Raw genomic sequence first — 10,406 nt, 5'->3', positions numbered from 1 at the left:
GTTGGTTAAGGCTGGAATAGCGGTGCAGAAATAAACGTAGGAGCACAGACTCTGGATTCTGTCTGTGGTCGCGCCAAGAGCTTGATTGGGTTAAGTATTTAAATCACTCAAAAGTATAATTTTGTTTCTAGAATTGCTTCTTCTTCTTCTTTTTTGTTGGGTTATTTAGTTTCCTGTCAATGATGTTGTGAATCTTTTGCCTCTAAACCAATTCACGTCATTAAAGACATGGGAGGAATTTAAAATTGAACCATAATGTTTTACTCCTTTGATTCTTAATATAAGACCCATTTAACTAATTTAGTTAGATTAAGAAAGTTAGGTAAATTAGTTAATTATAAGAAAAATGACACATTTTTCCTAAAATACTATAATCATCTTTTTTAATATCCTCTCTCCCTCTTCTATTTGATTATGGTTCAGGGAGTATCCATAGGGGTAATTTAGAGAAAATTGATAAATATGAAAAATAGATTTTATATTTAGGATCAAAACCAACTCAAAAATTGGGTCATATATTAAGGACCGGAGGAGTGTATAGCCAACTAAAGATGATTGAGTTAATACTGCTAATTTAGTTCATATCTTATAACGAAATAAGTTGAAACTCTATTGCAGATATGGAGATATAATTCACTTTTTTTAAAAAAAATGTTGATATAATCTTGGTTTGTTAAAGATGAGGTTAGTTAATGATTAAGTTGGTAACAATGTCCTGTAATTTTCAAACTCTGAGTTGGTACTCTAACCAACTTGATTCCCAATTCTCACTAATTTATTACGTGTAACAACGCTTGCTAATCCAACCACTTGTGCTCTATAAAGTGCGTAAATGAATGGCTACCTTACGGTCTGTATTTTATATACATGTAAATATTGTACATGAATATTCTTCGGGAAGCAAAGGATTTTATTATTCAAATTCATATGAGTTTTAAAATTGAATCAGAATCATTTTTTTAGATAATACAAGAAAAAGGGGATTAAAATAGGGATGGAATATAAAAAGGGAATAATTCTTACAGGTGTGAGATAGTGTCTCCTATCTCTAATTTTTCTTCATTGTTTCCTTCCGTCTCACTGCATATTAAATTGATTAAAAATTAAATCAGTCCATTAAAGCACTCGCTCAAGGAAGAGAAGAATGGAATAATTCATGATTGAATGCTTGGGCTAGTGAAGGAGAAATTATTAGCATTAATATCAGAACTAACAGAAACCAAATCTTTCCGAATTACAAACACATCACATGGGTTTTTGACCTTTTACCCCAAATGTCTCTTATTATTTGTGAAAACTGCACTATAAAGGATACCATCAATTAAAAAAGAACGAGCAAAAAAAAAAAAGGATTACACTTTACACACATATGTGGTATACTTTTATTAGAAACAATTCAGTTCGAGATACTGTCAAGTACTAAATATGAGTATTTCTCTTAAAAAAATTTAAACTTTAGTTTATCATATTATAAAGGACTAATCTCTTTTGTTAGAATTAATTTCTGTCGGTCACACAATACACCCACATAGGCAGCGTTGTTGACAAGGACAGCAACCTCAGCCGAATTCTTCACAATACAATCTTGTTCATAAATCTGTCAGCCATCCATACTCTCCCAACTAGATTCTGGGGTGTAGAGCCTCTGTTTTTTCCTTTTCATAAAACGAACGAAAGAATTGTACGAAATTGCCTCAAAAGAGAAATGATGGTCAAGAACCACAGAACCACCAAGAGCTGTCTGATGCACTTAATCCCCTTTTTCACCACTCTGGCTAAAATGGACTGACTCTTTTGTTCACAAGGATTAGAAAGCAAGCCCTTGTCTTTTCATAAAGAACGATCGAGTTTCCAAGTAGACACACCCTAAAGGTAAAACTAATTACTTAATTGATGAAATATAATTCACAAGGACTAGTGTTGATCTTTCTTTTCACTTATATATAGGGAAGAAATAACAGGACATTCGTAAGAAGTGATGGCATGTCACGTGCCCCACAGCAGAATTGTACATGGTTGAAGAGCTAATGGAGACCGTAAGAGAGGGCTGACGTACCCAAGGATTGATCAAATTCTAATGAGTCTGACTCATAATGATCATTTATCAAAGAATGACTCCGGTTATCAAATGATTGAACAACCGGGAGCAATTTACTTACGATACTTAGTTGACATTCATAAAAAGTATCTAATGAATTATGAGATCATTCATAATACTATTTCCGGTTCTAAATATAAGAGCTAGTTAACTAATTTAAGTAGATTAAGAAAATAAGTTAAATTAGTTATTTGTAACAAATAGGTATTATCTTTCTTAAAATATCCTTGCTGATCAAGTATATTAGCTAAAACTGTTATGATTAAAAGAACTATCTTAAAAAAATAAATAAATACAAGAGACAAAGTGAATTAAAGTCTTATATTTAGAACCAAAATAAAAATTAAATAAGATCTTATATTAAAGATCAGAAGTAATACTCACTTGAAAGCGTACTAATGTGCACGAGAGTTACAAATATGTACTTGTTTCAAAATTTACATAATATACTTAATAAAACAGAGTCAATTACAACAAATCCAAAAAAAAAAATTACAAAATAAGTTTAAAAAGTTATCATTTCTACCCTAATATTTGTCATTACAAGTTGCTTTGATTGTTATTGAAATTTTTTAATAATTATTTTCTTTTCTTAGAATCTCATTGTAATTTTTTTCAAAAAAAAAAAACTGCTAAGACAAATATTACCAAAAAAAGAACTTGCATGATAAGAGATTGCGCAAGATAAAATTAGAATAAGTGATAAGAAAATATAAAGTGCTATGTGATAAATTACATATATTATATTTGTACAGAAAAAAACTTATTTTGGACCATACATTATGATATCATTTCCGAGTAACCGTACATCGACCGATTTTTTTGTTGTTGTAAATTTTCGTGCCTTTAACTTCGCATACTGAAATACAAATAGATTATGATTAAAAGGGATCTTAATTTTTCCAAAAGCCCTGTTATGATTTGAAACTTCAAATCCCTTTCTTTGCCACAATGCAATTATACAACGAACATGGATAAAATTTCATCCTTAAAAACTCCGACTTACGGAATATGCAAACAATGGCCATGAACACTCCGAACAAAAAGTCATTAGTTCTTTGAGGCTGATTGGAAGATAAAAATTGCGGTCAGGACGCCAACCAAGGCTGTTACTGCCAGGGCAACTGTAGGCAGGGGAGCGGTGAGTCCAAAGTTCTGCATGACCAAACAAAAGAAAATAAGCATTCCTTTGCAACGACAGATTCAACTAATAATCATTCTTTGCACCGCTCTCACAGTTGAATATCACATGAAAGAGCGGGAGGGGCATAGTAACAAGTAGACGGTGTCAGATCTCCAGAAATAAATCAGAGTTAGTTTTCACCTAGTTTATATGCATATCACAACGCCCTCGAATTTGGTTACCACACTATGTTCGAAAAAAAGTTCATACTAGCATGAAAGGGAGCCAATAGCTAGCGACTTATAATTCATTAAATGATGCAAATAACAAGCATTGCCAAAGCTCATAAGATTGTGGGTGCCAATCAAGTTATAAGATGAATGGCATCGCCACACTTCGCGGTTTTGTTCATTTTCAAAACATTTAAGAGTTAAAATGCCATTGCCCAGGTTAATATTCTTTATACATCTTTATAGTTTGGTCGGAAAAAAATGTCCCATTTTCTGAAAGGGGAAGTCAGGTTGTGAGAGGTAGGTAACAGCTAAAAATCCCTTGCATGGAGCAAATTAAAGCTATGCAAGGCTCATAAGATAGAAACGGGTATGATGCATTGTTATTCTTCCCCTGCTCATTTCTGCTCATTACCGTAGCCATGCTATCAAATTAAAATAACTTGCTAAATACAGATAATAAATCATACCTCGAGAAGACCCTTTCCTGTAGCAATTTCAACAGTGATGGCCACTGCAAAGCCAACCATAGCTGACCGGCCTAGCCATACGTCCAAGCTGTTCCCTCCTTGGGTGCTTCGTTCACACCTTATTGAAACAGGTATTGCTTTGCTAGCAGGCTGCCTTGCATAACTTTTCCGAATCACTAGAAACAAAGTCAAACATCAGTACCATTTAGATCACTAGGTAAATGGCTGGGATGTTATTTCAACATTGTTTTAGCCCCTTGCCACCCCCAACCAAAAACGGGAAAGAGCAACTTTGAAAGCATATCAATGTTTCAGATGGCCAGCTAAGTCACAGTTCATCTAAAACCTTAGTATCACGAGATTGAAAGCAATTTTTCCAAAAATGAAAATGAGCACAGCTGGAATTAATGTAAAGTTGAATACCAGAAGTATGCTGACTAGACTATAATGTTAGCTAAAAATAAGCCGTGAAGGGCTGTGATTAGTATAGCTTAATGTCTGGCAAAAAAAAAAAATTAGCAGAGCTTAATGACTTCACTTTAACTATTTGCCTCATAATACGAGGTCTCAAGTGGTTTAGCACCCAGTGAGGCAGTGACTATATTTCCAATGAAGGGTTTTCTCTACATCTTTATTTCTATACACTACATATTTTCAATAGAATTGGCAATGCTGAAAATCATTTCTCTGTCTCTCAAAATTGGTGTTTGGTAATCTTAAAAAGTGTTTCTGAGAAATAATTTTTCGCAAAAAGACAAATTCCTTCACATATTTATTTATTTCGTAAACCGTAAAAACACTTTTAAAACCATAATTTGATTTCCATCCAAACAACCCTTAGTCAAATTCAAGGGCCGGAGCAAATAAGTTGCAAAAGGAAGATATTCCCTAGGAGCTAGGTAATCCTAAGCTAACAAAATCCAAGAGCAATATTGAGAAATAAACCCAAAAGTGTTGAGAACTACAAAGGAAACAGGGCATAGTTTTTCAATATGCAGGGCAAGGGGCGTAAATTAAGAAGTGGCAAAGCACTGATTCTTACACAGAGGGGAACCAGAGACGAAGGAAGTTCCTCTGGAAGCGACATTGGATCGGGGAAATCGACAAGAAGAAGTGGATTTGGGTAAGCTGAAAGCACAAACATCTGCAGAATAATTGGTGAATTCCAGTTAAATATGAAAACTTGGGACCAAATTAAAGCCGAGATAGAAATGGAAATGGGTTACCGCGTATAGAGACGGAGAAAGAAGCAGAGGCTTGAGCAAGGGCCATGGAGGCTGCTGTTCTTGCGGAGTAGCGAAACTAAACGGTGCTCAGGAATTGTGTTTTTATCTTTTGGTTTCGTGGGAGTGGAGACACACAGGCTGATGCTAGCTCTTTCTCGTTCCAAGATGCCCAACCATGTTGCAGACTCAGGAGATAGACACGTGGCCTCTTAGCCTTTTTTCTAATTATGGATAATTGCAAATAAAATATTTGTATGGAGCCAGAAAAACTGACCTCCTGTCACAAAAAAAAAACAAAAAAAGGAAAAACTGACCTCCGTCTTAAGACATTTATATTTTATAGGTTATAGTGTTTTTTTTAAAATTTTTTTGTCAAAATTTTTATAGACGTATTGCTTTAAAAAATGATGGCAAAAAAATTATTTAAAAATATTTGAATAAAATAATAATTCTAAAAATAGTTTTTAAAAAATCTAAAGAAAAAATAATAATCTTAACAATGAGTTAAATATTAATCTTAGTTTCATTTCTCATTATTCAAACTAATGAGTTTTTTTTTAAATGACGGATCAAACTAATGAGTTTTAAGTCTTGTAAAAGGTAATAACCACGGCTTATCTACTCTTAATTCATAAATTTTTTATTATGGGATTTTAAGTCTTTTATTGAAAAAATTAAAAGTAACTTAAGTACGATTATTTTGAAATCATTTCATGACATCAAAATACAGTTGTTATTTTTAACAATGTTACAACTTATAATTTTAAAAACTACTTTTGTTCAGAACAAAGCTTATTGTCCAAAGAAAGGATAAATAATAAATTTTCCCTTACCGGGTGCCAATATCTAAGGCAGATAAAGCTCCACGTCCCGCATAGAGAGTTTTTTTTTTTTTTTGTGGTCCCTTTTTAACAATCGTACAATATGGAGTTCAAGAATCAAGACTCCAGACGAGTCCAAAGAGAACGATATTTTTATATATTTAATTCAAATTAAAAATAGAATGATGATACTGCTGTAGAACTTAAACAGTATTAACTGAATGGACAATTATTAACTAAAATTATTAATTTGTTTCCTTTTCTGGTTCAAAAGAGTATGAGATAAACTGGGAATTATTTTGTTGGCAAAAAAAAAATTGGGAATTATTTTGCTGAGTTCGTACTTCGCAGCCTGTTCGAGGAGATCGCTTTTCTCGTCATCTGCGTAGTTGTGTTTTGCTATTTTGCTCATACTTGACGGGAAATGGCTACCTTTCCAGTTGGGACTAGTTTGCCTCCTTCACAATCCCAATCCCAGCACTTGCGGAGCCGAGCACTTCACTCTCCATTTCATGGCCTTCGCACCTTCCAATCTCCACTATCGTTATCATCTTCTTCCTTCTTTGGTTCTTCTTCTCTTTGTAGAATTACGGGTCTCAGGTTGCCTGGTAATCATGTATTGGCACGCGCTGAAGAGAAGGCTAGAGGTTCTACTTCGTTTCAAGAGCAGCAAGCTGAACAACGTCCCGAGAGACAATTTCAGGTTTCTATGTTCTATGACCCCTTCCGTTGTTTCTCTAGTTTATGCATTCTGTAATCAATGATACATCCCAAATTTACCGTAGCATTGGAAAATCGATCAAAATTCAAACTTTTGTTTAGTAGTTAAAATAAGCTTACTTCATCACTGCAATGTTCAATGTGTTGACTCCCCCCCCCCTTTTGGTTTCTGGGACTTAATAGTACACTTTTAGTCGCTCTGATTCTAATCTTAAATTGATGATTCAATCTTTTCTTTCAACATTCAGAAGTAAAGTAATTGAGTTCTCTGATCATACTTCCTGACGGTGACGAAAAATGATGATAGCCCAAGTGAATCACATTCATTGGTGGGATTCAGCACTTGTTAGGTGACAATCAATCAGATGAGATCATGTGACCAAAATACGAATTCACCTAATTACTTTTAATCCAGTAGATGGACGTAGCCAAGGCATGTTTAGGTTAACAAGTGCTTTTTTTTTTTTTGGTTACCACATAGGTAGAACATGTTAAAAGGACAATTTTTTTGGGGTGTGGGGACACTGGTATGATCAATGTGCTTCAGCCAATTACTTCAGGCGGTATGGAAATTTTGTGCGTGGGTGTTGCTTGAAATTGCAGCATCTACTTCTTAGATGCTATCGTTCACACTTAACTTTGAGATTTTATTCAGGACTTGATGTCAGAATCTGGAACATGTGATCCCCTGTGCTCAGTAGATGAAACCAGCTCACTAGATTTTGAAGAAACTTACCAGCCTAAGACTGATTATTTGAAAGCTCTCGCCATATTCGCAGCAGCTGCAGTTGGAGCATTGGCAATTAACCATTCTTGGGTAGCCGCTAATCAGGTTAGGTTTATCAATGTCACTATCTGTAAGTTTCATAGTAAGTGCATGCATTTGGAATTTTCTAATTCTGCTTTATTCTTACTTCTTTTAGTTTTACATGATCATCAAATACAGGATCTTGCTATGGCATTGCTATTTGGAATAGGATATGCAGGCATCATATTTGAAGAATCTCTAGCCTTCAATAAAAGTGGAGTAGGATTGTTGATGGCTGTAGGCTTATGGGTGATACGGAGTATTGGGGTAATATTCATATTTAATGTTGAAAAATAAGTAAATTCTTGATTAATCAGGGGCTTCATGCATATGTTGTCGGGGTTTTGAGACCTGGATTGCACTTTCAAGGTTTTGTCTAACAATGCACAGGATGCAGAGTGACATGCACTTGACGCATCTATTCCCCTGCGCATGCGGGTGTGAAATTTCATTTTCATCACCATGTTTTTGTTGCCTAAATTTGGTTATGTCTTCTTCATTCATCCTCTTCTCTCTTTGACATTCATCATGTCTCTTTGCCGCCCAAGTGATATGTATATGTTTATGATTCAGTCCATATCTGTACTCTCCTGGGTCCTTTTCAGGCTCCTTCAGCTGATGTAGCTGCTTCAGAACTGACACATGCGTCTGCAGAAGTCAGTGAAATAGTGTTTTTCTTGCTTGGTGCGATGACCATTGTTGAGATAGTTGATGCTCATCAAGGGTTTAAGTTGGTTACTGACAATATAACAACTCGAAAGCCGCGCACTCTTCTTTGGGTGGTGAGTGCTTTATTCTGCATCGTGTTATCACTTCAGAAGAATTTTCTAGAGTCTATTTTGTTTTTCCTCATTTATTTGACTGAATCGGTTAAAATCTTGCATGCTTTTTTTGGCTGTCATTGGGTGGTATTTGCAAGCTTTCCTCCTTGCAAAGAGATGCAGTTACCAACTTAACGTGAAGGCTATGCTGAAATGCAACACTTCTTCCGGTGTCTTATAATCTTAACTTTCATATTTTTAAGGAATAAAATACATTATTTTTAGAAGAATGGGCAGCCGTAGAACCATACCCTTCTTCTGTCCCTACCCCCGTACACATGATGTGGCTTTGCAAATATGTTGTGCGAGACCACATAGACTATCTGTCTATAATAAGAACGACTGATATATCTGTTCCAGTAGCTATGAGGTTATTTTCTATGAAATGAAGATTTTGGTAATTTTTATTATTCTAAATTCTCTGTAGTTTATACCAGTGATTTTTTTAAGAAAAAACTACAAGTAAATGGTATTTTAAAATATTAATGTTATTTTTGCAGATTGGGTTTGTCACATTTTTCCTCAGTTCAGTTCTAGACAACCTGACATCTACAATTGTCATGGTTTCTCTGTTGCGGAAACTAGTACCTCCATCAGAGTATCGAAAGTATGTGTCTCTCTTCTGACAATAGTGCAATAATGTTCTGTTATTTTCAGTATAATACTCATCCATGCTCAAAGGACTAAATATAGGCTGCTTTTCTAAAATGCCACAACTAGAGCGAGTGGAGATTTTATTCCTATTCTTGTTTTTGTTCTTTAATTTTCTTATGTCCCTTCCCCACTTTCATTTGCAGCAACTTTATAGCATCGGGTTTTCGCACCCTTTTCGTTGTCATAAAGAATAGTAGCATAGACACTTTAGGGATCTTGAGAATTTTGCTCCAAGAAAGGATATATCCCCATTTGTTTCCTCTAGCACTATATATTTTTAAGATGATACCAAATTGTGGTAATCTCTTGAATACTTAATCTGTAATTTGCATTAATTATGTTTCTTGATACTTTTATTGATGGTCATATATAGTCCATGAGTAAATCTTCTAAACTTGCATTCTTGAACATTCTTCACTTGTTTATGAGGTTTAGCTATTGTGTGTCTTCATTGTTAACTTGTGCGTAGATATTTATCTGGAGTTTAAATATGTAATAGCCACAGTTTAAACAAATACCTGGATATTTCCTGTCACCCTGCCATAGTTGTATCCCAACGGCAAGAGTAGTGGAGGAGTGAGTCCCTCAAATCTGGCTTAATTAATTTTCATTCTTGACCCATCTGAGCCTCTATCTTCAAGTTTCTTTCAGAAACATGCTCCTATATGAGGTAGTGTTCAATGAGTTTGCTTATATCAATTTTGTTAAAAGCAACTTCTATTTATATTTAGACATCCTCAAGGGCTACTGATTTAGATTTATTGCAGGATTCTTGGAGGTGTTGTTGTTATAGCTGCAAATGCTGGTGGTGCATGGACTCCTATTGGCGATGTTACCACTACTATGCTGTGGATACATGGTCAAGTATCCACTTTGCAAATAATGAAGGTTATTTCCCTTGCAAATTGGACCTGTGTTATCTGTTTGCTTAGATCATGCTACAATCTGACCTGAAACATCAAGACACTGGTAATAAAATTTAGCAGTTGACATTGTGAGAGATTCTTCTGAGCCTCAGGCAGTGATAAGTAAAAAATATGTAACGTCTTGGTCAAACTTGTCCCTTGTTGTTCATTGATCGCAAGCTCAGTGCATATGTCATATAACTGGTATCAATAAATGACTAGTGTTTGCAAGTATATTCATGATTGCATTTTCTTTTCTTACAGGGATTGTTTGTGCCTTCAGCTATCTCTCTAGCTGTGCCGCTGGCTCTTATGTCACTGACTAGGTACTTCACTACGAAAAGTAATCTAGAAATGTGATTTGAATTGTAAGAATTATCTTAAGAAATTATGAGTTAAATGACACTAGCATTTTGTTCAGTGAAGTTAATGGGAAGGGACAGGATTCACCCAATGTCTTGGCATCTGAACAGATGGCTCCTCGAGGACAGCTTGTTTTCGCTGTGGGTCTAGGAGCTTTGATTTTTGTA

The 10,406-nt window shown here is 34.9% G+C and overlaps 2 protein-coding genes across 2 annotated transcripts; one reads left to right on the top strand and one right to left on the bottom strand.

The window, feature by feature from the left end:
* Positions 1-2,910: 2,910 nt before the first annotated feature.
* Positions 2,911-5,281, bottom strand: LOC114744048 (stress enhanced protein 1, chloroplastic). Its single transcript, XM_028932230.1, has 4 exons — positions 5,148-5,281; positions 4,964-5,065; positions 3,922-4,097; positions 2,911-3,253 (listed from the first exon to the last, which is right to left on the bottom strand). Exons 1-4 carry the CDS (start codon positions 5,191-5,193, stop codon positions 3,149-3,151), a joined length of 429 nt encoding a protein of 142 aa, XP_028788063.1. The 5' UTR covers positions 5,194-5,281; the 3' UTR covers positions 2,911-3,148.
* A 974-nt stretch (positions 5,282-6,255) lies between these two features.
* Positions 6,256-10,400, top strand: LOC114744047 (sodium/proton antiporter 1; the record flags this gene model as incomplete). The annotated part of the gene is made up of 8 exons (XM_028932229.1): positions 6,256-6,671; positions 7,344-7,520; positions 7,635-7,763; positions 8,102-8,278; positions 8,818-8,924; positions 9,739-9,859; positions 10,141-10,202; positions 10,298-10,400. Coding segments are annotated over exons 1-8 (1,155 nt in total), but the record flags the coding sequence as incomplete, so codon positions are not given.
* Between the last annotated feature and the right edge of the window lie 6 nt (positions 10,401-10,406).

Source organism: Neltuma alba, unplaced genomic scaffold (assembly GCF_004799145.2).
Source record: "Neltuma alba isolate B1F8T4 unplaced genomic scaffold, ASM479914v2 tig00004249_pilon, whole genome shotgun sequence".
Taxonomy (NCBI): Eukaryota; Viridiplantae; Streptophyta; class Magnoliopsida; order Fabales; family Fabaceae; genus Neltuma; species Neltuma alba.
This window is presented reverse-complemented; position numbering and strand designations above follow the sequence as displayed.

Coding starts and splice junctions, on each gene's coding strand:
- LOC114744048 (XM_028932230.1), bottom strand. CDS start 5,193: ATGGCCCTTGCTCAAGCCTCTGCTTCTTTCTCCGTCTCTATACGCG. Junction 5,066..5,147: donor TTTCTCCGTCTCTATACGCG/GTAACCCATTTC, acceptor ATTATTCTGCAG/ATGTTTGTGCTTTCAGCTTA. Junction 3,254..3,921: donor CAGGAAAGGGTCTTCTCGAG/GTATGATTTATT, acceptor TTGGTCATGCAG/AACTTTGGACTCACCGCTCC.